This window comes from Dama dama, chromosome X, assembly GCF_033118175.1.
Source record: "Dama dama isolate Ldn47 chromosome X, ASM3311817v1, whole genome shotgun sequence".
Taxonomy (NCBI): Eukaryota; Metazoa; Chordata; class Mammalia; order Artiodactyla; family Cervidae; genus Dama; species Dama dama.
In genome coordinates, this window is record NC_083714.1 from 34651898 (window position 1) to 34679463 (window position 27566).

The 27566-nt window shown below is 41.8% G+C and overlaps 1 protein-coding gene across 1 annotated transcript; it reads right to left on the reverse strand.

Moving 5' to 3' along the window:
- Window positions 1–93: 93 nt before the first annotated feature.
- Window positions 94–27566, reverse strand: FRMD7 (FERM domain containing 7). The gene is made up of 12 exons (XM_061137537.1): window positions 27456–27566; window positions 26369–26473; window positions 25520–25562; window positions 23184–23262; window positions 20052–20149; window positions 11184–11298; window positions 10478–10625; window positions 6409–6504; window positions 4902–5065; window positions 3435–3503; window positions 3241–3316; window positions 94–2175 (listed from the first exon to the last, which is right to left on the reverse strand). Exons 1-12 carry the CDS (start codon window positions 27564–27566, stop codon window positions 1081–1083), a joined length of 2199 nt encoding a protein of 732 aa, XP_060993520.1. The 3' UTR covers window positions 94–1080.

The window sequence follows — 27566 nt, forward strand, 5'->3', positions numbered from 1 at the left end:
GAATTTTGATTCATTAACTCAGTGTGGAGTATTATCCTTTTTCTTTTAAACCCCATTTCTGCCACTTCTCCATCCCTGACTATACATTTTCACCTGCTTCCCTCCTTTTCCTTGTTCTCTAACTGTGCCTTCCCTTAATTATAGGCTAGAGCCAATCACTTCTGAAATTGATTAAAACAAAGGAAGTTCATACTTACAACTTGTTTTTTAAGTAAATGGGTTTCCATCACTCTTTATTAAAATGCTATTCATCTCATTTTCTTGCCTACATGCATGCAACAAGATATGGGAAAAAAATAAATTCTTGCAGAAGAAATTAGATTAACAGACCAACATGTTAACTTTTATCTTTCACTACATATTATAGCTAGTTAAGAATAGAGAATAAGTCAAACATCATATTGTCCTCATCAACAGATGTCTGGTTTTAGAAACTGATCAGTTCATGAATTTCCAAGGTTTAGAATTCTGCCAAGTCCTAGATTAACTATAAATTTGTATTCTGTTGAAAGGATCTATGTTCCTTCTGTTCCTGAAGTACAAGAGGGCCATGCTCCCCCTAATATATGTTATAAAAATTGACATCTTTTAACATAAAACAGAACCATTTTTACTGGGCCCCACACAAATAATGAGGACTGAAACCTTTAGTTGCAGTGTTGTTTAAGAACAGAATGATCAACACAGTCAGTCTGTTATCACTAAATGATATCAGAAGCCAATTTTGTATGCCAGTCCATATTGTTACTGTTCTTATTGTTCTTCGGTGTTGAGGAGCCTGACCTTCATTTATAATGTCTCTATGGGGAAATGTATAATAGAGATGACAAATACCCACCTCACTCTGCCTCAGGGCTGGTGAGAAAAGGGCATGTACCAGAATGATTCAGAGGGAATAGAAGAGAGGCTTGAGGAATGAGGCAGTAGCTGGATCTTTCATAAGCTAGGTGCCCAAGCTTAGAAGATTCCCTTAATAGTAGTGAATAGTAACAAAGAAAATGGTTTTTGCAGAAAGTGCCTTATGTTTCACCTAAGTGAGTAACATGGAACTGGTCTGGACATGTTCATAGGGTTCATATTTTAGGCTAAAAAGTAATTACATGGTTTTTGCAAAGTCCTCTCTTCAGTAGTTGACGTATCAAAAGAAACATCTTCATCCTCTTCATCTAGCTGTAGACTACCAGAAGACAAGCGGATTCTGGCCATGGGTGACCTTATCCCTTTGTCATATAAAGAGTAGTAGTCTGGTTTAAGAATCTCTGACTCAGAATCACTGGATTCACTAGGCACATACCTTTCTGTAGCTCCCTGATCCATTAAAACTGTTGGAAACTCCTGCTCTGCAAACATATACGTAAACAGGTCAGCTTTACGACTGAGAGCAGGACAAGGCCCTAAGGGTCTAAATTCTGACCCAAAAGGAAATCGGATCGTTTTCATGTCTGATTGGCTCTGGGAACGTTTAGGGGTTAGCTCTTGAATATTATATGCAAATGCATCTCCTGTCGTTGGATCTTGCTCTTCTAGATCTACATTCACATTGCTCCTACCAGTAGTCCTGGCCATAGCTTCTTGGAGTTCTTGAAAGTCTTGCTGAAAGCTCTTCATTCTGATGTTCCTTGGGCTTCTTTTGGCTGACTTCACTGCAGTAGACTGTAGACAGCTGTCTGGTCCTTCCCTTTCCTCTGCCATGATTGGAGACCGCCTGGGCACCTGGGGTGGTCTGTCCACATAAAAGAAGACTTGGGGAGGCATAATATCAACCTGCTGACCAGTACAAGGAATATAGGGCACATCTGTGTAAGTAAGCTGCCTTGCTGGACTCACTTTGCTTGTAAGGCCAGAAGATGTGCTCATGGGATTGTCAGCAACCTTAGAGCTTGTTTGGAAGGAGCTTAGAGGACTCCTTTCCTCAAAGTAGTCTCTGGGATCAGTGTCAGGATCGGGGTCAGTGGTAAAGACTGGGTCTGCATAAATAAAAGGGAACGAGGAACTGCTTTGGGACTGATGTAATGATATGGGATCTGCCTCTGGTTTGGAATGCTCCAGCTCAGCTGCAAACGTCACCTCCACTGCGGAGTTTCTCCTCCTGCTATCCAGCACAGGCTCAGAGGCGTGCACTCCATTCACAGCTCTGCAGTACCCACTGCCGTAGCCTAGTCTCAGATCTTCCACCTTGAGAGAAAGGACAGGCGGGTGAAAGAAGGAAAGAGCCATTTGGTTGGGGCGGGGACAGGGGTCTAAATCAGCCTTTGACTTCGCAAAGGTAGTTTTTCACAAAGTCATTTCAACCCATGTTCTCTGCCAGGGTTGATAAATACATACATAAAAGCTTCTAACTTGGACCGCATCCCAATATATGTGCTGAAAAATAGATGCAACATTACTCTTTCTCAACACCATCACACTCCCAGCCTCCACATTCTCTATCTACTTGAGCCCCAGCATTGTACTTCAAGCAGTGTGGCTGAGTAGCTATATTCTCGAGCCAGGAGTTCTGCCCTTTGGTCTTGGCTTGGCTCTGTCTTTACTTGCTGTGTGACCTCAAGTAAGTCTCCTAACCTCCCTGTTCCAGCCTCCTCCCTCCCTTCTGTAAAACAGTGGGGAGGAGGGCTGTGAATGGCAGGAGACGGTTAAACATTTGATGGTACTTTCCAGCATTATAACTCTGTGATGCCTTTCAGATAAAAACTGCCTCTGACTTGAATGAAGACAGAGTTTATGAGACCTCTAATTAGATTTTTTTTAGGGAGAGCAAAAGAAAAATGAACATAGTTCATACTATAAAACTCAGATGAAGCCATCATCTCACAGTTCCAAGAGAATAGCACTTTGTTCTTAAATTAACAAAATTACATAGCAAAAGTACTTTAAAATCTTAACCCAAGATCTCATAGCTTCCTCTAAGCCTTAAGATTTTCATAGGTAAAAAGGCAAAGCTTTTAGTTTCAAAAATACAAAGCCATAGAAATTCATTTGGATCTGCATTTTGCAAAATGTTAGCAATACAGGTTGCAATTTGAAGTTGTACCAGATCTTGTCAGTCCATACAGTACACACAGTACCCAACAGTCTTCTATTGGCTGGAGATTATTTAGCTCACAGACCCCAGGAAGTTAGCCTATTTGATCACAGTAACCTTTTTACATACTGGGAGATTCTGACACAGTCAATTCTTGGAAGCATTTGAAATGTGGATGCATTACACTTACGTAAAGAAGAAATTTTCAAAAACCTTACTTGTTTTGACACATCAGAGAGGAGGTCTGGGGAGGACCTGCACTGTCGTTCATGGTACTGGGATGGGTAATGTTTCCTGAAATCCCCAAACAGAGAAGGAACTGAAATAGTCTTCACATGAATACAGGACCCCTCTAACACTCTAAATTCAACTTAAAAAATTACCATCACAGAGAGAAACAAAACCAGGTTACCTTTCAAATGGCAAGCTCTTCAACCTCCCTTTTTTTCCATATTCCAAAAGTTGCCTTTGGGTTCTTCCACTGTGAGAAAAATGAGATAAACTAGTTTATGAATGCTCTTCATAAGCCAGTAGGCTACGAAAATTCAAAAGCATCATTTATTGTTGAAACCAAAAGAGTCTGGATGAGTGACATATGTCATGAATCTCTGACCACGTTGCTGTGCTGTGCCTAGCAGCCCAGTCATGTGTGACTCTTTGCGACCCCATGGACTGTAGCACGCCAGACCAGCATGTTATTAATACTCATTTATCCAAGAATCGGGCAGAGCAACCTCAACTACTCAGAAGCCAGAAAATTTTTTAAAGCGTCTGAACAGGCCTATTTAATAGGTACAAACTCTGGCCTTGAAAACTAATATACTTTCCTTTAAAGGCCTTTCTCCTTCCTCCAAATTTACACGTAGTTTCTATTGAGGCTATGTGTCTGGTTTCCCTACCCATGACAGGAGAAAAACACCTAACTAAACAGTAGAAGAAAGTTGCTCCAGTCAGACATACACTAGCAAAGAAAACCAGCTGACTGCTGGGAGAAACACAAGAACCAAAAAAGAAATCATGAGCATAATAAAACCCCGAAAGTCAGGGCCATTTATCACTCTGGTGCAGGCTCCGACATGCTACCCCGGCCCTGAGGTCGCTGCTGTACCGCAGCTGCTGGCAGAGGATAATAAGCACTGTTGATAATAACTCAGGTCATTAAGAAAAGGGCGAAACATGCTTCGTATCATCTGTTTAAGAAGACAGCGATTTGTAGAATACATTTTGGAATGATTCCATAAAAATATATACATTGTAAAAATCCCACTTTTTACTGAGGCAGGCTTCTACTACTTGAAAAATCCTTTACGGGAAGCATTGAATTAGAATTCTTATCTTAGCTAAGAGTTTGAAAGTGTCTTTCAAAGAATTCCTAGGCTGCTGGGTTCAAGAAAAAACAAGTTCTTATTTCGATCTCGCTTCCTTTTCTCCAAGGTGTTAACGTGTAGCATGGAGCCTCTACTACTATATTGTTCAACCTCTCTAATCCCTTAGGCCCTACAGGGCTTTCTCACCCTAGCTTTTGCCTAACCATAACCAAAAGGATGTTGTTGAACTAGCCCTCCCATGGCTAGCATGTAAGTTGCACATAAGGAAAACAGTCGGTTCATTGACTACATTTTCTCCACAGTATATGCCCCTCTATCCTTGCAGAAATTCTAATCTAACCCCTTAAATGGGGTGCAGTCCTCCCCCTGCCTCTCTGTTAGAAAATATTGACTTAATGAGTTACCCAGAGAATGATCAGTTAAGGATATCATCCTTTATGTGATTGAAATGGATTCTTTATTGCTTCTAGAATTCAAGCTGTTCCTATTGCCTTCCCTGTTATTGAAAAGAAGTTGTGTGTTTAGTTTGCTTATGTGCAATATTTAATTACCTGTAGCGGAAACTGGAACCTTTGCTGCAGAGCAGGGTTTTTGGCTTTGATTTGGGCTCTTCAGAAAGTCTGAAGAAAGCGTGGTACTCCACACAGGTTTTCCAGAAAGCCTTGCAGGCATCTCGGCTGGCCATGGTGAACTCCAAAGTATCTTTGCACAACACCTGTATAAACCAATTTCCATCAAGCAAAACATCCTTCAAGAATATCAAAGACTTTCAAATCCCAACGCCTGCCGAACTATTGGTCCAGGGTCCACATCCAGCTTCTGATTTTCCACTTGGCTCCCTTTAGGCTTCACACCTACTGAAATCAAATGATTGGCAACCTTCCGAGGAACAGACAGGGCCACTGCTCAAAAACAGAGCCTTCTCTATGAAGCAAGCCTTACCCTGCACACCCTCCTCACCTCACACCCCCTTTTACCCCCTCTTCTCTGCCAGGAACATTTTATGAAGTTGTAAATTAGGTTAAAATGAACATCAAAGGGCACCCTTTCAAGGTGACAAGAAGTTATAAATGACCAACAGGAAAGGGGGAGGGAGGAGATTTTTCTTACAAATGGTAGGCTTTATAGGATGACTGCATATACACGAGTCTTTGTAACATACCAGCTAGAAACATTTCTCCCTCTTTATGCTGCCTTGTTCTATGATGCTCTGTGATGCTCATTTAGCATCTCCTAATCTGCTGCAGAGGAGCTTGGTCTTATAGACCCAAAGTACAAGTTTGCCCCATCCCCTGACTTACTATATATCCCCAATACACTTTGCTCCTCCCCTTCTCCCATTCCTCTCCAGGTCTCTGGATACAGCCCTGGGATTCTCCACAAGCTTCACGCTAGATTCAGTCTTCTGAACTGCTCACATGAATATTTTTATCCAAGGCTAAGATCCGGAGCATGACTTATCTTTAGGTCAAAAAAGTAGCTGATACACATCTTCCATTTCCTTTAGAGTCACAAAAATTCTTTCTAGCCCCTTTGTCTCACCCTGTACAATGCAGCCTTGCCCAATAATTGCTTCTTTGGCTTAATATATACCCAATCCCCACATCCTGCTTTGGGAAAGAGTAGGTGTTCAGTTATTTGGCACATTGTAGGTGTTCTTTTTTTTTTTTTTTTTTTTTTTGCTTTAGGAAAGATGAAAATACTTTATAAAATCAAGCAAATAACTTTGAATGAATATGGGCACAGTCTTAGATCTGGGCACCCTCATTTGACTTATCAAATCCCTGAAAAATGATGTCAAGGAGACTTGTCTTTCATTCCAGTAACCCCATTTTCCTATCGCTTTACTCATTCTGAACTGCCAATAGGATTTCTTAGTGTTTTGCCTTTAGTGAAAATCTGACCAAAGCTCTGGTTTATTTATATAGAGGCAAAGAGGAAGCACATCACCGGTTGGGGCCAGCCAGCTTTCACCACTCACAATCCAACCATTTGCAGAAACAACCAAGAAATCTCAAGTGAGTAGAAAGTAAAAGAATTTATTCAAAAGCTACTTACCAAGATGTTGGCATGAAGTTTGATGAGAAAATGCTTTCTCTTAAAACTCAATTTTCGGATTTTAGCCCAGTTGAAAGTATTGATCTTTGTATTTCCCTATAACAAAACACATGGCAGATTTCAGGATGAATATCAGCACAGGCTGGTTTGTAAGACAGTGTGAACCTGTTGGAAAATATATCACATGAACAGGGCTATCCTTGATCTATCTCATGTATAGACTGATCCAGTTGTATTAGGTAGAAGCTATGGCCAGAGAAGGCATTCTAGGTGGGACACAAACCTGCTCTGAAATGCAAGTAAAAAGGGAAAGGTTTCTAACCAGAATAGGGAGGTCACAGAAAAAACTACTTTGGCAACTAAGGTCTGTCTGGTCAAAGCTATGGTTTTTCCAGTGGTCATGTATGGATGTAAGAGTTGGACTATAAAGAAACTGAGCGCTGAAGAATTGATGCTTTTGAACTGTGGTGTTGGAGAAGTCTCTTGAGAGTCCCTTGGACTGCAAGGAGATCCAACCAGTCCATCCTAAAGGAGATCAGTACTGGGTGTTCATTGGAAGGACTGATGCTGAAGCTGAAGCTCCAATACTTCAGCCACCTGATGCGAAGAGCTAACTCATTGGAAAAGACCCTGATGCTGTGAAAAATTGAAGGCAGGAGGAGAAGGGGATGACAGAGGATGAGATGGTTGGATGGCATCACCGACTCAATGGACATGAGTTTGAGTAAACTCCGGGAGTTGGTGATGGACAGGGAAGCCTGGTGTGCTGCAGTCCATGAGGTCACAAAGAGTCAGACATGATGGAGGGACTGAACTGAACTGAGGGGTTCCCTACTTTTAAAAGGTTTGCTTTTATTACACGAAAAACCCACATTATTACCTCTTTTCACTGACTGAAAGAAATCCAAAGAGGAATTTTGCTCTTACCAAAAGAAAAAAAAAAAAGGCAAAAATAAAAATCAGCATTTGTTTTGCATCAGGGTGTTATAAAGTAGTGCACATTCCAAGAAGTAAGAGTGGCATCTCTATGCTCCTTCCCCAGGAACTACACTCCACTCAGCAGCTCAGCATCCAGTCAGTACTTTATCTCGATTTATCTTGTGCATCCATTAGGAAGGTGTGTCCTCAGGTTAATGCTTCTTCACTTTACACCATGTCAGCTAGGAAAGGTTTCATAGGAATGCTCTACTTTCGAAGCAGGGGAAACCTGCATTTCAATAGCTTCTCATTGGAAAAGACCCTGATGCTGGGAAAGATTGAAGGCAGGAGGAGAAGGGGACGACAGAGGATGAAATAGCTGGATGGCATCACCGACCCGATGGACATGAGTTTGAGCAAGCTCCAGGAGTTGGTGATGGACAGGGAAGCCTGGCGTGCTATAGTCCATGTGGTCACAAAGAATCGGACACGACTGAGTGGACTGAACTGAACCAAATAGCTTCTCTAATCTCACTCCTTCCTGTATTTCCAGATTGAACTGCTTTAAAAAATCCCATTTATCCTGCCACCTCATTTACTCTAAGACCTTCAATAGCTCCTCACTCATGGCCTGCATCAACTCGAAACTCTTTTGGCTGGATTTTCTTGCCCTTATATTGACTATAACTTTGATCCCATTACTCCCAGAAAGCACCTTTCCATCCAACTCTGTACCTTTCCCACTGCCCCCATAGGTCTCCTCATTCCCCATGGCAAGCCTTCTTGCCAGCTCTGGTAGCACCTCATCTAGGATATTCTGTATCACTGTCACAACCCACACACATTTCCAACTCCTCTGAATTCCTTTAGCTCTCCTGGACTACCCGAACAGATTAACTCTTGTGGTTTTTATTCACATGGTCCAAAATCAAAGGAGGCACAACAATAAATACATTGAGAAGTCTCACTCCCACCAGTGTCACTCCTATCTCTGTCCCCATCTAATCACTCTCTACAGGCAACCACATTATTCTGTTGTGTATATTACTTGTGCAACTAAAGTAAATAGGATAGACTAGCTTTTGATTATTTATTGTCTGATATTGACCATTATTTCTCTGGTCTTTCAAAAATCAATTGTGACTATCTTAATGACAGGAACCATGTGTCACACTTAATGTTAGCTTCTTAATTATGTCATCCTTTATCCTTTCCACCACAGTTCAGGTGGCTCAGGTGGTAAAGCATCTGCCTGCAATGCAGGAGACCCGGGTTCGATCCCTGGGTTGGAAAGACCCCCTGGAGAAGGGAATGGCAACCCACTCCAATATTCTTGCCTGGAAAATTCCGTGGATTGAGGAGCCTGGTGGGCTACAGTCCACGGGGTCACAAAGAGTCAGACACGACTGAGCGACTTTGCTTTATCCTTTTCAGGGCCTTTGCCCATGTGCCCTTTCCCTGGAACACCCTCCTTCATCTGCCAACCTATCTCTTTGATCTTGCTTAAATGTTAAGTCCCTTTCATATGTGTTACCATATCATCCTGTGTTTCTTCTAGCACAAAGCATATCACATTTTTTATAATTACTTGCTTAACTATCTTCCTCCTACCAGAATTTAAGTTCCATGAAGTCAGGATCATTCCTATTTACCTCTGTAGCTCTAGTGCCTGGCACAGAGTGAATGTACAATAAATATAGTGATAGAAAGATGAATGGATTGCTTCCCAACTATAAATATACTCAAACTTATTGAATTGTACCATTGAAACAGATGAATTTCATGGTATGCAAATTACAGCTCAATGAAACTGTTTTTAAAGAAAATAATACAATAATACATATAGAAGGCACTTAATACATGACTATTCTTTGACTAGATTTCATGTAGGACAAAATAGACCATCTGTGTTGTTCCCAACTGTCCACAGAAGTAGTCACACTGAAAGAGATTACAACCAACATGATGACCTTGCTCCCCTCCCCTCACCCACTTCTCGCATGCAACAGGAAATAGCAAGAATCAGGATCAGCAAGAATGATCCATGTATATGTAAAACTGAATCCCTTTGCTGTATACCTAAAACTAACACAACACCATTGATCAACTACACTTCAGTATTAAATAAAAAGCTGAAATAGTTATTACAGGATAGTGGTTATATTTCCCTGAGCTGTATAATATATCCTTGTTGCTTATCTTTTAAAAAAATGAATCAGAGTTAGAGTGGACTGGGTAAAACTTCCCTCCTGGGTGAACAGGTATGCCTGTGATCCATTGGGTCTTCTGGCCATCAATGTGAGTGTCATGCTGTAAAGTTTACAACCAAATAAATTAAAAAGTGAAGATTTTCATAGCCAAGCCTGTACCTGACCTGCTTTGTAACTTATTTCAGTGCTATAATTCGGTCCTGGAGGACAGTGGGTCCGAAGCCATCCCTTGCTTTCTCACAAGGGGTTCACTCCCAAACCTGTCCAGGCATGTGCCTATCATTCTGAAGGTTCTTAAACTTTAACTTGGATCTGAATTCACTGAATATTCACAGATATAGAAGTCTAAACAGAATGAAAAACTGTTGAAAATAGCCTCTGGCCCCATTCCTAGACATGAGGATTAATGATGATGGAGGACCAGAGAGCTCTGAGTTGGTTTCTAACCTGACAAACAGAATCCGGGGGAAAGGATGAGTCTGTTAACATTAAAGATTTCTTGCAGGGTTGGGCGCCAATGCCCTACTTGTTAGCACCGGGCACCTCCAACTTAACTAGTAACTGAGTGGGAAACTCTTTGGGCTGTTTCTGGCGGATTTGGACAGGCTGAATGCAGTTTATGTCACAAGCTGGGCTTTTAGGATGCCAAAATCTGTATTCTTCGTTAGGGTCTAAAAGTTCTGAAGAGCTTCTTGACTTCATCTCTCCACCATGCTGGCTTGATCTAACATGTGAGCTTCTGAGAAAACAGTCAGGTCTAGGTTGCAAAAGGAAAACAGAGTGCATCAAGGGGAGGGAGCTTACCTCAAACTCTTCCAAGCACTGTCTCCCTTTCTGGCTGGTGGGAAAATTCAGGGGAGGGGTCACCTTGAGAATGGACACTCAAGTTTGAGCCAAGATAACCCCAAAAGCTGAGGACTTGAAAGGAAAGGAGCTGTTACCCGTAACACCAGTACACCCATGTGAGCAACAGCCAGCTGGATCTGCATCCCTTCACCATCGCTGGCGGGGTGTGGCCTGATGCCATACATGTCCAGTTTCCTCGCTATGTCCAGTAGCAGAATGTCAGATTCAGCTGGGCTCCTGCCACTGCAAGGGGAAAGAATTTATGAGCCTAATAAATGCAGCAAGAATGACACCTCCACCCCGAGAGTTCCAAGAGGAACTCAATGTTTTCTTGAGCCTGTGGTGTTAGAGAAGACTCTTGAGAGTCCCTTTGACTGCAAGGAGATCCAACCAGTCCATCCTAAAGGAAATCAGTCCTCAATATTCACTGGAAGGACTGATGCTGAAGCTGAAGCTCCAATACTCTGGCCACCTGATGCAAAGAACTGACTCATTGGAAAAGACCCCGATGCTGGGAAAAATTGAAGGCAGGAGGAAAAGCGGACGACAGAGGATGAGGTGGTTGGATGGCATCACTGACTCAATGGACATGAGTTTGAGCAAGCTCTGGAAGTTGGTGATGGACAGGGAGGCCTGGCGTGCTGCAGTCCTTGGGGTGGCAGAATTGGGCACGACTGAGCAGCTGAACTGAACTAAACCAAGCTTCCCTGACTTAAAAGCTTGCTTTTAAGAGTCTGTCCCTGGCTTCAGTCTTTCCTGCCAGGGGAACAGGTGGAAACAGGTGCCAGTGAAAGAACTTACGTGTGCTTCTGATGGAAGTGCACGATCTTGCTCTCTAAATCATCTTGGTTTGGTAAGTACCGGGTTTGTGCCAAATGTTTCCTATCTGTTTCTTCATGAAAGTCTCCCAATTCTGCTGCATGACAGAAAAGTGACATTTTTCACATTACCATTGATGAGTTAAGCAATGGAGCACCCAACAGACCCTCTGACCTCCCCCAAACAGCCCTTTCTTGGCGGCCAGTGCAGCCCTACACCTCCCACCACACACTAGATGTATGTTTGTTTTGTTTTAGGATATGAGTAGTGGGGGAAGAACTAACTGGTTCTTCTTCAAATCAGAAGCAGTGGGCTTTTATGAAGTCTCAACATAGGAAGTCACAGACACGGTGTAGGTCTTAGAGGCTCCAGGATCATAGATGAATGTTATTTTCTTCTCCCACATTCTGTTTATGATCTCTTCTATTCCTGATCAGTCCCTGTTGTGAGTTGAATTGTGTCCTCCCTCTCAAATTCATATGTTGAATTCCTAAACTCCCATTACCTCAGAATATGACTGTGTTGAAAGACAGGGCATATAAAGGAATTATTATGTTAAAATGGGACAGCAGAGTGGGCCCTAATCCAATTTGACTGGTGTCCTCCTAAGAAGAGGAAATTTGGACACACAGCCAGACACCAAGAATGCAGGTACAAGAGGAAAGACTGCGTAAGGATGCGTCAGGAAGGCAGCCATCTGCAAGCCAAGGTGGGAGGCCTCTGAAGAAACTAAAACTGCTGACTCTTCAGTCTTTGATGTCTAGCCTCCAGAACTGTGAGAAAATAAATTTCTGTCATTTAAGTCGCCTAGTCTGTTATTGTTTGTTATGGTAACCCTGACAAACTAAAACAGCCCCCTAACCTCACTCTGCATTGCTCCGACATTATTAAGGAGACTATAAATGCCAACTACAATGTAAGCCAGTCACAGCCATTCATCACTCTGTACATTGGGAATCTAGTAAAACCCCGCTATATGGAATCCCCAGTAGGCGAATCATTCTGGAAATCATTCTTGTTTTTCCAAATCACTGGAAGTTTATTCCTACTCATAACATTCTATTCTAAATGTATCCAATTTATTGTTATAAATGTCTATTATAACACTGTGCCTACAAATGCAATTGAGGTAGATATTTACTGCCCCTACAGTAAATGGCTTGACGTTGTTATTTATTTATTTATTGGCCGCACCATGCAGCATGTGGGATCTTAGTTCCCTGATCAGGGATTGAACCCATGCCCCCTGCATTGGAAGCCCAGAGTCTTAACCACAGGACCTCCAGAGAAGTCTCCTGTTTTGGTTTTTTAATTCTTACATGTTCTTTACAATTTTTAGGCCTTTTCACTCTGTGTCAGAGTCATAAGAATCACTTTCTTGTCATTGACTTCCCCTGAAGAAGTCTCTACTTGGTTCCAAATAATTACTTCTAATCTACCATAAAATGGGAACCCAAAACAGTTTTTACAATTAAAATTCACATTTTAAATGAAAAGGAAAAAAGCTAATCCAGATATACAAACTTGTTAGGATTTTATGAACTATAAGAGTAAATAGACTCTCCATGGAATAATGTGGTGCTTTCCTGTTGAGTAAAATTCATGGACATGGGGCATCAATTTTGAGTACTAGAAAATTATTTTTCTTTTGTCTTGGTTTTCTATTGTGTTTTAGACAGATGGCATGCTCATTTTTAGACAGATGAGGCACGCTTGTATATTTGAAAAACCACATTAGAATGAAAATCTCTATATAACAAGCTTTTTTAAAAAGACCAAATCAATGGCTCTTTTACCTATTTCTGTTTTGCCCACATTGAAAAATGTACGAATCTCGTTCAAATTTAATCAGGCCCACCCATATGGTTTCACTAGTTAATTCTATCACATATTCAAATAAGATACAAATACCAATTTTTCACAGATTCTTCCAGAAAATAGAGTGAGGAACACTTACCAACTCATTCATGGGCCAGTATTACTCTGATACCAACATCAGACACAGACATCACAAGAAAACTGCAGATTAATATCTCTCATGAATACAGAGGGAAAAAATCTTCAACAAGATACTAGTCAACTGAATCCAGCAACATATAAAAAGAATTATACATCATGAGTAAGTGGGATTTATTCTAGGAGTGAGAGATCAGTTCAACGTGTGAAGGTTAATTAATGTAATATGTTATGTTAACAGAATAAAGGACCAAAAAACTCATTATCATCTCAATAGATACAGCAAAAACATTGGGCAAAATCCAACACCAATTCATGATAAAAACATTCAACAAACAGAAAACTGAACAAAACAGCTTCAACCTGACAAAGTTATTTATGGAAAGCCTACAGCTAATACTAAATGGTGAGAGACTGAGTGCTTCCCTCTAAAACCAGGAAAAAGACAAAAATATCTGCTCTTGCCACTTCTGTCCAACATTCTACCAGTGATTCTCATCAGTGCAATCAGACAGGAAGAATATAAAGAATTTTCACTGAAAAAGAAGAGATAAAACTGTCTTTCCTTGTAAACAACACGGTCCTATGCGTAAAAAATCCTAAGGTATCTACAAAAAGCTACTAGAAGTAATAGATGAGTTCAGCAAGGTAGCAAGATAGAAGCTCAATATACAAAGTTTTTGGATTTGCATGTTCTGGCAAAGCACAATGAAGAAAGAAAACTAGAAAAACAATTCCATTTACAATAACACATAAAGAAGAAAAGACCAATAAATTTAACAAAAGATGTGTAAAACTTGTGGGCTGAAAATTATAAAATATTGCTGAAATTTTTCAAAGGTCTATATAAATGGAGAAACATTTCAGATTCAAGGATTAGAAGACTCAATATTTATCAGATGGTAATTCTGTCAAAACTGATCTATAAATTCAGTGTAAGTCCCACCAAATTTGGGGGTAGAAACTGACAAGTGATCTTAAAATGAACATGGAAATGCACAGGATGCAAAATAACCGAAACAATTTGGAAAAAGAACAAAGCTGGAGAATATATACTTCTCTATTTCAAAGCTGAATACAAAGCTACAGTAAATGATACAGTGTGGTAATGGCATAAGCACACACATGTCAATGGAATATAGTTGACAGTCTAGAAATAAGCCCTTACATTTATGGTCAGTTGGTTTTTTGACAAAGATGACAAGACAATTCAATGGGGAAATAATTGTGTTTTCAACAAATGAGAGAAATGGACATCCTCACGCAAAAAAAAAAAAAAAGAAAAGAAAAAAATGAAGTTGAATTCCTACCTCACAATCATATGCCATGCAAACATACAAAAAAATTCAAAATGGATCATAGGCCTAAACCCAAGGGATAAACCCTAAAACAGTTCTAGAAGAAAACTGAGAGAAAAGTTCTTTTGATTTTAGGTTAGGCAAAAAGTTCTTAGACACAACACCAAAAAACATGATGGCCTAAAACATCTTAAGAAAGTGAAAGCCCATCAAAATTAAAAACTCTCACACTCCAAAAGACAGAATTAAAGAAATTAGGAGTTGGGAGGAGAGATGGATAGCTTGGAAGTATGAGATTAACAAGTATATACTACCATTTATATATATATATATATATATATATATATATATATATAATAGATAAACAACAAGGAGCTACTTAAAGCACAGGGAACTATATTCAATATCTTGTAGTAACTTAGAAAAGAATCTGAAAAAGTATATATATGAGTGTATATCTATATGTGTATATATGTATATAGTACATATACATGTATATATGTGAACAGCTGACTCATTGGAAAAGACCCTGATGCTGGGAAAGGTTGAAGGCAAAAGGAGAAGCCAGCAGAGGATGAGATGGTTGGATGGCATCACCAACTCAATGGACATGAATTTGGGCAAACTCTAGGAGATAGTAAGGGACAGGGAGGCCTGGCATGCTGCAGTCCATGGGGTGGCAAAGAGTTGGATACGACTTTGCAACTCAACAACAACAATGTATATCTGAATCACTTTGCTATGCACCTGAAAGTAACACAACATTATAAATCAACTCTACTTCAATTTAAGAAAAGAGAACAAGCTGGCGCCAGTGGCTGGGCTCACTGCTGCCCTTGGTCATGGGGTTTTTGTTGGCTCCAAGGCTGCAGCATTGATAATAAATTTACTTCAGGTTGTGCACGACCACTGGGTACATATACTTGTCCCTATGGAATTTGCCTTTGGATGTTATCTAGACAAAAATAATGATGAAAAGCTAACCTGCCTTCCAGAACAGGAGTCTGTTATATAAAAAGACATTGAAATCCAATGAAGAAGTCACCTGGAAGTAAAGGCTGTGACTGAATCACAAAATGTTCACATTTTTTAAATTGTAAGAGAAATAAAAACACATTCATTATTTTAAAAAAAGAGAGAGAGAACGCACACAGGCATACACAAAGAAAATGAAGAGTCAAGCCACAGATTGGAAGAAAATTTCACAAATTACATAGCTCATAAAGGATTTTTATAAGAATATATAAAAACCTCTTAAAGTCCAATAAGACAACATATTTTAAAATTGGCAAAAGATTTGAATAGGTATTTTACCAAAGAAAACATAGGCATGGTTAACAAAACAGATGAGAAGGCACTCAATATTCACAGTCATTGTGCACGCATGTTCAGATCCTAAGTCAGGTCTGCCTCTTTGCGACTCCAGGGACTGCAGCGCACCAGGCTCCTCTGACCATGCATGGGATTCTCAGGCAAGAGTACTGGAGTGGGTTGCCATGCCTTCCTCTGGAGGAGATTCCCTATCCAGGGATCAAACTCACGTCTCTTATGTCTCCTGCATTGGCAGGTGGATTCTTTCCCACTAGCGCCACCTGGCGGAGAAGGCAATGGCACCCCACTCCAGTACTCTTGCCTGGAAAATCCCATGGACAGAGGAGCCTGGTGGGCTGCAGTCCATGGGGTCGCTAGGAGCCGGACACGACTGAGCGACTTCACTTTCCCTTTTCCCTTTCATGCATTGGAGAAGGAAATGGCAACCCACTCCAGTGTTCTTGCCTGGAGAATCCCAGGGACGGCGGAGCCTGGTGGGCTGCCGTCTATGGGGTCGCACAGAGTCGGACACGACTGAAGTGACTTAGCAGCAGCAGCAGCAGCAACACCACCTGGGAAGCCCTAAATTTACCTTAAGATGAGACAATTACATGCTTAGGAATCTGCCCAAGAGAAATGAACACACATGTCCACACAAAGACTTGTATATGAATATTCATAATATTATTCATAATAGCTAAACTGGAACCAGTCCAGACATCCCTGATCGGGTAAATAAACAAAATGTGGTACACCCATAAAATGGAATACTACTCAGCAGGAGAAAGGAACAGACTGCTGTGATTCATGTTAGAACATGCATGAATTTCAAAAACATTATGCTTGGTAAAAAAAGCTCAATGTCAAAGATCACATATTTTGTCATTGTGGTTCCATGAAATGTCCAGAAAAGGCAAATCCACAGAAACAGAAAATAAATTAGTGGTTTCTGGGCTGAGCATGGGCAAATGGTCATGAGACATCTCTTTTGGCATGATGGAAATGTTTGAAAACTGGGTTGTGGTAAAGGTTGCACAACTCTGTAAATTTACAAAATACCATTGAGTTACAGGCTTAAAAATGAGTGAATTTTATAGTATGCAAATTATACCACAATTGAGCTGTTTTAAAAAAATAAATTAGACACATACACACATCACACACCAATCTTTCTGTATATTAAGCACAAGCCCTATGCTGACTCTAAGGAAAACATAGGAACATATAAGACCATGCTTTTTTTTCTCTTGACAATCTAGGAAGAGACCTACGATGTACAAATAGGTAAATATCATTAATGATAGAAGGCAGCACAAGAGCACCAGCACCTTCACTGTGAGCATGCTGGTCCAAACTCCCACCCTGTCTCTCTCTTGCCACCGCCTGTTACCTGGTCTCCCCACTTCCACCATCCCTCATAAGGTCTATTTCCTCTCTTTTTTCAATTGAATAAATTTGACTATAACATTGTGTTACTTTGATACACTTATAGGTGGCAATATGATTGCTGTTGTAGCGATATTCATCACATTACATAATTATAATACAATATTACAGTCTATATTCATTATACTTTACATTAGATCACTATGGCTTATTTATGACTTGCTACAAGTTTCTGTTTTCACCACTGCAGCCAGCATGATGTAGTTAAAACCTAATTCAGGTCATTTCACTCCTCTGCTTCAAATGCTATAATGGCTTCCCATCACATTTAGAGTAATATCCTATGTCTCGAATATGCTTTTTAAAATATTTTATTTTTATATATTTATTTGCCTACACTGGGTCTCAGTTGCAGCATGTGGGATCTTTAGTTGCAGCATGTGGGATCTAGTTTCCCAACCAGGGATCGAACCGGGGCCCCCTGCATTGGGAGCACAGTGTCTTAGCCACTGGACTGCCAGGGAAGTCGATTTTCATACATTTTTAAGACTCTCCATGATTACTGTCTCCCTGTTTTCCTCAGTTCCGGCCAGCCATAAAGCCTACTTAAAATTTCTTGTATATTCCCAGCATGTTCCCATCTCAGGCCCTTTGCACTGGATGTTCTCTGACTGAAACTCTCTTCCACCCAATTTCTGCATGGCTTGGTCTTTTACTTCCTCCAAGTCTTTGTTCAGCTGTTACCTTCACAGTGAAGCCTACCCTGATCACCTTTTTAAAAAATTCAGTACCTGCCCCCTGAATTTCCTTCTCTCCCTTCCATACTTCATGGCCTCCGGTGCACTTATCACCTACAAACATATTAATACATTATATATTTCCTTATTTTGGTCTGATTGTCTTCCACTGCCAAAATGTGAGCTACATGAGAGCAAGGATTTTTGTCGTTTATTTCACCGCTATGTTCCCAGTGCCTATAGTAGTACCTGGCATGTGGTAGGTACTCAATAAATTTTTGCTGAATGAATGACAAAGAAGGGTTACTAAGGATATTCATAAATGGAAGGCTTGTTTGGAATATACAAATTGTATTTGGGAGGAAGTCTGGCTAGAGCCAGAGGGGTGTGTAAGAGAGATTTAAGCAGATGACAAGGTCAGAATGTGGAGGCCCTTGAATGCCTGGAACATAAATATTAAATGAATAAATAAATGAGCAAATGAATCAGCAGCCTGGTTGGGTTCTGCACACCATCTTAGCATCCAGTGAAATAATCTGACCTGCATGGATTGTGTCAGCTTTTTTCTGTGGAAAGAGCTTCTATTGGCAAACAAAATACCCTCTAGAAAAGCTGAAGTGTTCTGTGCTATGCCTGAAATGGCCACTAGGGAATGCTCAAATCCATAATGCTGAACCACTAAGAATGAATTGGGCTCCCCCATCAAAAGCTGTCTGGGGAGCCCCAATCCTCTGACTGCTGATTTAGCAGGCAGATAAAGTAGAGAAGGATAAGTCTTCCAATACTGTTTTCTCCATTTGCCATACCCCATCTCCCGACCCCACCCCAAGCACAATACTGGACATGTAGTTAGTGTCCTTGGCATTCAAGGCCCTTCAAAATGATGCTTAGTTTTTGGCCACCTCCCCTAAACAGACTCTATGATCGAGCTGTACTTAAGCTGTATCCTCTGTATATACTTCCGTCTTGTACCATCACCCCCCACCTTTTTTTTTTTTTTTTGCTTTTTTCTCTGCTTATCATTACATATCCAATTCCTATGTATCCCTTTAAAGCGCAGCACAAAAGCCACCTCCTCCATACGCCTTCTCTGATAACTATTGCTCTCACTGCTCACTGCCTTCCTGAGATCCTGGGCTGTCACTCCATCTCAGCTACAAGTCACTTGGTAAACAATGACTCAGATACTGTCTCTATCCAAGCCCTTCATCCTGGAGTTCCCACTGAAATCAGAAATCGACCATTTCTGGACTGTCAGGGAGGCAATGGATAGAGGTCAAAAGATGAAACAAAAACAATGAAGTTATGATCCTGCAGGAATAGTAAAGAACAGCCTATTCTCCTTTGAACAAATATTATAGATTATACACATGAAATTAAAACAATCATAATGATTATTTCCAGCTGCCTCAACCCTACCCTTGGGGATGAGGAGCAGGCTGACCTGCCCAGCTTCACCCCCTCCCAGGCAAGGCCCCACTGTTCCCTGGGTCTCCTTTTCCCTGCCTTCCTTGCTCAGCCTCACCCACCGGCTTGGCTGCTAGGATCTGGGGAACTCTAATAGACGCCTGGGGCCTTTTTCCGTTTTAGCCTCTCTCCACCTGCTGGAGTCTGTGCTTTGTTCTCTGGAATCATGATAAAGAGCAACACGGAAATCACATTAAACGTGACAATGTGTGGCAGAAAGCACGTACCACAAATATTTCCTGGGGCGAGCAGAAGGAGCAGTGGCCTGCCTAGCAAAGTCCGTGCCTGGGTTAGTCCAGCCCAGCTCCTGGTGAGCACGCTGGGGGCAGTGGGAGGGCAAGGTTAAACGCAGATGGAAGGAAATCGGCATTTACTTTTAATCTACATAAGCGCTCTGTGAGAAGGCATTCTTGTCACTATTTTAAAGACGAGGGAACTCAGGCAGACACAGACGAGGGCACTTCACCCCAGGCTACAACAGTTCGAATGCAGAGATAGGATTTGCATCCAAATCTCCATGATTCCAGTGACCAGCCCCTTTCTACTAGACCATGTCATTTCCATCTATCTCATCCCTGCTGTCTCTCCTCCACAGAAAGGTCCCAGCACAACGGTGGGGACGTTGAGGGTGCTCAGCTCCTTTGCTCGGTCCTCTAGCTAATTGCTAGGCCCCAAAGCCGACATTTGCTACTTACATTGTAAGATGTGGGATACCATCAACGCCGTACAATTGTCACTGCATGGCAGTCTTCCCAGAGCCAAATCCTTCTTTATTTGAAGAGTAAAAAGGTACCTGCAAAGAAGTGGGGGGAAATCTCTTGAGAAAGAAACCAGGAACAAGACAGAAGCATTTCCCTTCGCCCAGACCCAAGATGTTTCAAGAAAGACACGGTGCCCCCAGTCAGGGAGATGCCTGTTGGGGGTGGTGAGTAATGCATAGGCTTCGCTTCAGCCCCTAACCAGCAGCTAGACCACGACTCGGCTGAGCCAGCGCTTTGGCAGGCCCCACAGCCGTTAGGAATCACCCTGGCCAAATCCTCCCGCCAACTCAAGGGAGTTGGCCAACCATCCTCGGTTGGTTTCTGCCACGTAGCAAAGCCACATACCCCGCCAGGGAGAAAGGGAGATTCAGCAGGAATAAGCCTGTGCAGGAGGCCAGGGCTGCTCTGTTCACGAAATGCTCTCAAGTCCTCACTATGGCAACAACTTAGAAAGTTGGCACCATCCCCCCATGTTCCAGTTATGGAAAGACAGAGGTTAGGTGATCTTGGCAAAATCCTATCACCCCGACAGAGTAAAACTGTGGCCACATCTCAGGTCTGCCATCCAGTTTGGGCTGGCTTCTACCCAAAAGACAGTGTTTCAGAAATCAAGAACTTGAGGACATGCTTCTGCCCCTTCACGTGGACCCCCATCTCTGTATCACCAGGGCCCAGCCCAGTGCTTTGCACAGAACAGGTATGAAATTACTGTGTCCCGAATGGAATGAAGTCAGACTGCCCTTTTCCCCAGCTGTAATCATTCGTGCTAAGTCTCTTCAGCTGTGTTTGAGTCTTTGCGACCCCATGGACTGTAGCCCACCAAGCTCCTCTGTCCATGGGATTTCCCGGCAAGAATACTGGAGTGGGTTACCATGCCCTCCTCCAGGGGATCTTCCTGACCCGGGGATTGAACCTGTGTCTCTTGCATCTCATGCACTGGCACTCTTTACCACTAGTACCACCTGAGAAGCCCCCCACCGATAATCAGGGACCCATAAAGTGCATGTTGGCATCCAGAGCTTTGCTGAAGAGAGCATTTGTTCCATACTTTTAAGCCCTTATCAAAGGCAATCAACTTTCAAAAAGATGTGTATAATTAAGATTCTACTGCTGACTGTGTCCCTTCTTGGTCCAAAACTGTTTCTGATATTTTATTTTAGACATTAAAACATTTATTGAGTATCTACTGTAAGCATTTCCCTATATAAGATGTAATTGATAATTTTCTAAATAACGTTCTATCTAGATTTTTTAAAACCAGTTAAGACTTGAAGGCAATGTGGTGAATCAAAATTAACTGCAGGTGATAGATGAAAATACAGATTGGGAGAAAACAGACAAATTAGTAGATGATTATTCACTTTACAAAAGGGTTCATTATGAAAGTGAAAAGTGATGCTCCCCTAATGGATTAGAAATGATTTAATTAGAAAGTTATATTTGAATGCCACTCTGAGAAGCTCACGTATTGGCCTCAAACGACACTTCCTTGTAAAGTCAACTACAGTTAAGTATTCTCAAATGGACCAATGGGGAAAAAATAAAGGAAATCTAAATTTTGCCATTGCCTGCTTTCAAATATAGATGTAAATGAGAATAATCAGCCTCAGTCGCTAAAGGGGAGGTGAATTTCATTTTACTCCTAACAAGAAAGAAAGTAAACTTCTCATTTGACACATTCCTTGCTGTTTAGGAGGCCGCTGCCTGCTGCAAATACCAAATCCTTTCTCCGAACAGCTGATGAATCATTTATCATCACATTGATTCTCTCATTCTTTTTCTTTTTCCGAGAAAAAGTTTATCTCCATCAGAATTGGTTACAATTTGAGACTCGACTGAAATGAGTAAGCAAAGGCAAACTGATAGAGATACCAAGTTATCTGGCAAAGGGGCCTAAAACTCACAGATTTGGAGAGGATTTGGAGAGAGAGACTGCTATGTGAAAAGACTGACTTCTACAAAGACCTCTCAGAAAAGAAGGCCCCTTACAAGAAAAATTGTAAAGAAAAACTGGCCATGAATCATGTTGGGGAATATTTCAGGTGAAATACCCTCTAATATCCCATGACCTTGGTCAAGTCACTCTAGTTCCCAGGACCTGTTTCCTTATATCCCTTTTATGTGTAAAAGTCTAGAGTCTAAAGTCTAGAAAGCAGAGTAAGGTTTAGGAGAGTGTTTCCCTGGTGGCTCAGATGGTAAAGAATCTGCCTGCAATGCAGGAGACCCAGGTTCAATCCCTGGGTCAGGAAGGTCCTTTGGAGAAGGACAGGGCAACCCATTCCAGTATTTTTTTCCTGGAGAATTCCACGGACAGAGGAGCCTGGAGGGCCACAGTCCATGCGGTCGCAAAAAGCTGGACACAACCTAGCAAGTGACACTTTCATTTTTTTTCTATGTTGACAAGGTGTTTTCGAAGAAGTAAGTTTACATTGTCATTTTAAAGGGCATTTTTACAAATATAAAAATTCTTTAACATTTCATACTTTATATCTTTTAAATTTGTATAAGCATACAAATATTTTACTTATATAAAATTAATAATTGCAATTATTAATATTGTACTTAAATGTCAATCATTTATAATTGTGCAAAATAAATAATTTATTACAATTTATTTTTCTATTTTTTACTTTTCTACTATAGAAAGGTTTTATGAGTCATTATCACTTCCTACCTATGGGATACACACACACACACACACACACAACCATTTTCAATATGCAGGGAACTTAGCTGGCATCACACTTGTGCTGTCAAGCTGCCCTCTGATTGGAACACAGACGCAATGAAGGCAAACGCTCTTACTGTTTAGCAGTTAATGGCATATCCCTCAAGTGGGCACCCAGGCTGGTTACCGCTTTTAGAACACCACCCCTCCTTCTCCTCCAAGTCCCTATCCTTCGAAAGATTAACACTTTAGGGACCAGCCAGGCCTTCCTGCTCACCAACTCCTCACCATCTCCCAGAAAGACACTGTGATCCAAGCCTTCCAAAGAAGGCTAGAAGCCTGTTCCCTGATAAAAGGATAATGATTAAATAACATCATGCATCATACAAGTACTATACCTTGTCAGCTCTTCTCGCAGATGTCCAGGGTCCACTGGGAAAAATTTCACCATAAATTTGAAAACAACTTCCTTAGGATCTTAAAACACAATATCTCCATAAGTTTTATTTCAACAGTTACAGGTCTTCAGAAACACACACACACATATGTACACCCACACGCACATACACACACTCCCCTCTCCCCTCCCCCCCCATCACTCCTTCCCATGGACTTTTCATTGAAATTTCAATTTTCCACATTTGTGAGATGCTGCTATTCTGGACTGTGCTTCTCTGTGGACAGCAATCGGGAAAGTCCTCGTGACCCTCTTCCTACCCTCTCTCTCTCTCTCTCTCTCTCTCTCTCTGAGTTTCTTTTTGTAAAGATGTGCCCCATTTGGGGCCTACTGTGACCTCCCTTAAGAAGTGTTGCATTTAGAAAAATATACCACTTGCGACTTGGGATTCTGCATTCCTGGCTGAGAGAAGGGCCCTACTATAGAGGCAGGTGAATTTCAGCCGGCTCAAAGATTCATAAAGGGAACTAGTAGTAGGGACTGAGACCTCTGTGTGTCATCAAATCTACATTAAGAAAACATCTTGGGAGATTGGGATTGACATGTACACGCTGCTATATGTAAAAGAGATAAGCACCAAGGACCTACTGCAAAACTAATTACTTTAAAAATCTGTATCTACTTGCCTTCACTCCTACTTACATTTGAAAATAAGAAACTTTTTGCATCAAAAGCAAGTGTACACATGCAGCACTAACACCATTCATTCAGTAAATATTTGTTGAGTGTCTGTTGTATGCTAAGCATTGTACTAGCAGGTCCTGGAAATAAAAATACAATTAAGCATTCAAAGGCTGGTAGAAGAGGCAGACTTCTAGACTGACAAATACAGCACCACAAAGTGTTATAAGCCCAAGAGGGAGAAAAGAGTTTGGAGGAAGTCAAGGAAGGCTTCCTGGAGGAGCTGACACCTCAGTAGGGCCACCAGATTTAGCAGATAAAAAAACAGGATTCTCAGTTAAATTTGAATTTCAGATAAAAATGATTGCATGGGACATACTTACACTAAGAAAATTAGTCTTCATTGATCTGAAATTCTAATTTAGCTGGGCATCTTCTATTTTATCCGAGAAGCCTACATCTGAGGCTAGTTTTGTTAAAGTCAGGAGAGATAGGAGTACGAAGTGGTCAGAGGCAGAGGTAAAGGCTAAAAAGCCAGTCAGAATTCAGTGCTTTGTGGATCGTGCAAAAGGGTTTGGACTTTATTCTAAGGGCCACAGGGAGTCGTGGAAACATTTTAAGCAGGAGAGTGATGTGGTAAGGTTTCTATTTGCAATAGTTCCTTTGGGAGTAGTGCACAAGATGGATTGTGGGGGTGAGGTGGGGGGGGTCAGTTGGGAAGCTGTTGGAATCATGTGACAGATTATCATCATATAGTGCGTGCTAAGTCACTTCAGTCATGTCTGATTCTTTGTGGCCCCATGGACTATATAGCCCACCATGCTCCTCTCTTCATGGAATTCTCAAAGCAAAAATAATGGAGTGGGTTGCCACTCCCTTCTCCAGGGGGTCTTCCTGACTCAGGGATCGAACCCACGTCTCTTACATCCCCCGCATTGGCAGGTGTGTTCTTTACTACTAGCACCACCTGGGAAGACCCACATCATACAGTGGGGAGCACCAACATGCAGAGAGCAGGCGGGGGAAGATGCACGAAGACAGCTTTCCTCAAAGTGTGGACTGAAATCAACCTGCAAGAAGAAACACCTATGGAGGTTGTTAAAAATGCAGATTCCTGGCCCCCAACGTGGGTGTGAGGCCCAGGAATCTACATTTTAACAAGACCCTGCCTGCACCACCTCACAGTGACCCTAATACATGCTGAAATTGGAGAACCACCACACTAGATTGTAACATATGGGGTAGGGGGATTATTTCATACATAGTAGGCACTCAAATGTGAACTGAAATGAATGGACAATGTCTGTGACAGAATGAAACTGAAACACCTTCTGGAACACCATGAATGGCATGGCTGATTGACATCAAGGATGCTCAAAGATTTACAGGGCTATAGTCAGAGATGTATTATTCCTAGGGCCAATTCACAGAGTTCTCTAAATTTACTCAAAAACCTAGCAGCTTGATTTTCTTCATCTAAGGCAAAGTTAAAATGATTTTTCAAAATTGGTAAATTTACTGGATGAGGAAGGATTAAAATAACACATCAAAGCCCTTTTCTCGGCTTATATTAAGGTGTGGAATAGTGCGGTATTGTTGAAATATTTTCAAGTTATAACTAGGAATTCTATTCCTTAAGTGATTTTCCATACTTACTTTTTACCTGCTTTGTAATGGGCTTCAGCAGTTCCAACCAGACCTGTAATAACATTAATGAAAGAATTGGTAGAACAGGGCATTGAGTGCACCCCTTTTTTTTTTTTTTATAACATATTAAAGTCAACATGAAGCAAACAAATATCAAGACTCTTGAGACTTCTAAAGATAGTAAGGAACAGCAACGTCAAAGAGATGCCGTGCCTGCCCCAACCTCAGTCTGCGCCCTTGTATTTTCCCAACGACGGTGCAGATTGTTGATCTATAAACTCTTGGCTGTTGACATTTGAATCACTGCTCCCCTGCCACAGAGGGGTGAGGGAGGTGTCATATGCCAGGCTTATTAGTGGCCGCAAAGACTAATGAAGGCGTTTGGCTCCATACTTGAATCCCACAGCCTCCAAATGCCAGCTTAGTAGTCATAATGAGCCTTTCTGGGAAGGGGCCAGATACGAGATCCGCCAAGGCAGGACACAGCAGGGGGAACATTGGGAGTGGTAGGACATGAGTGAGGGCCAGGGAGAGTGCCCTGAACACTCCTTGGTGAGGTTAAGAGTCTTCATTCTGGAGGCTGAGTTCCAGCCCCTGGAAAATCAGAATCAAGCACAGACAGCTCTTCACACAGTGAAGACACAAAAGAGGAGCAGCGGGTGGAAGAGTTTGTGTTTGGCAAACTGAAGTGACTTTTAATAGCCAAGGAGGGGAAATAGTGATTAAATCCTGTCATTTTGCAAGGGTTTACATGGTTTTTCATTTTGCAATCAGGGGTTTGAGCCCTACATACCTAGCTGCAAGCTGCATTTAGAAGCAATTCTAGACACAAAGAACCCTGTAATGAAAGCAACTTACATTATTTCCAGAATGGCTACAGAATTCTAATCCAAAATACTCCTTTTCAGCAAGATTTAGATGGCTGCAGCTCAAGTTAAACAGCGCCTTCCCGGATGACTTTTGCTAAACAAAACAAAGAGATCATAGCAGTTTTCCATTCTAGGCTGATACTGTTACTGCAGTGCGGGGGTGGGGCAGGTTGGGTGGGGAAGGGGAGAAGCACCTAGACCTCATTCAAACAGTTTCCTTTAAGCACAGTTTTCTGGTACCCTCCCAAATGAGGTTGAATTTTACATCCATATACAGGCATCTATCTGTAGATTGTTTTAGAGGTACCTTTGAAAAAGCCTCAGATGAATGAGAAACCCTCTTGGAAAAGACAGCCTCACCCTTAATTACTTGGGCTGGATCTACAAATCTACCCTTTCAATGGAATTCTTTCATCAGTTCATTCCACAGGTAATTTGAAGGATTTTCCCCCAATTGACAGATAGTTTAATCAAGATGCAATTCTGACCTGTGTAAAATCCTTCTGTGACTCCCTTCAGGATAAAGTCTGTACTCCCAAGCAGGGCGGCTGGGCCCTCCTCTCCCTCTGGTGGCCCCGCCTGCCCGTCCAGCTTCATCTCTTGCCCTTCCCCCTGCCCGCCACTTCCTACTAATCGCAGCCTGCTCCTGGCTCCCCACACGTGTCAAGTATTTTCATGCCTCCATGCCCCTGCTCCTGTCATTCCTTCTACACAGAACGCCCTTCCCACCTTTCTTGGCTTTGGCTTCCTCCCACTCAGCTCAGATGCCATCTCCCCAGACACTCTTGCTTACCGCAAACATGACATTTCTCACATGGGATGTCTATCTTCCTTGTTAGACTGAATTCCTCCATACCAGGGGCCATGCTTTAATTTTCTTAGTCACCAGATCTAACTCAGAGCCTGGCACATACTAGAGGTTCTTGAATGTGGGTTATTCCAACATGAAACTGACCAACCTCCTCCTCTGAGCTCCGCCGGGAGATTTCATTTTGCAGCTTTTTCCACCAAATCTGCGTCTAGCACACCCGTTTCACACAAGGCCACACGTATTATTTCTTTCTTCATAGAGTCACCTCACACTGTGAGCACGAAACAATCCCTTTCTCAGGGTTCTCTGAGAACGGGAGCTGTGTAGAGCTGAAAATCTGAGCGGAGCGGGGCTGGGGCTGATCTTCAGCCACCAT

Coding starts and splice junctions, on each gene's coding strand:
- FRMD7 (XM_061137537.1), bottom strand. CDS start 27,566: ATGGTGGCTGAAGATCAGCCCCAGCCCCGCTCCGCTCAGATTTTCAGC. Junction 25,563..26,368: donor GTAGCCATTCTGGAAATAAT/GTAAGTTGCTTT, acceptor ATGTTATTACAG/GTCTGGTTGGAACTGCTGAA. Junction 20,150..23,183: donor CTGCGAGAAGAGCTGACAAG/GTATAGTACTTG, acceptor ACTTCTTTGCAG/GTACCTTTTTACTCTTCAAA.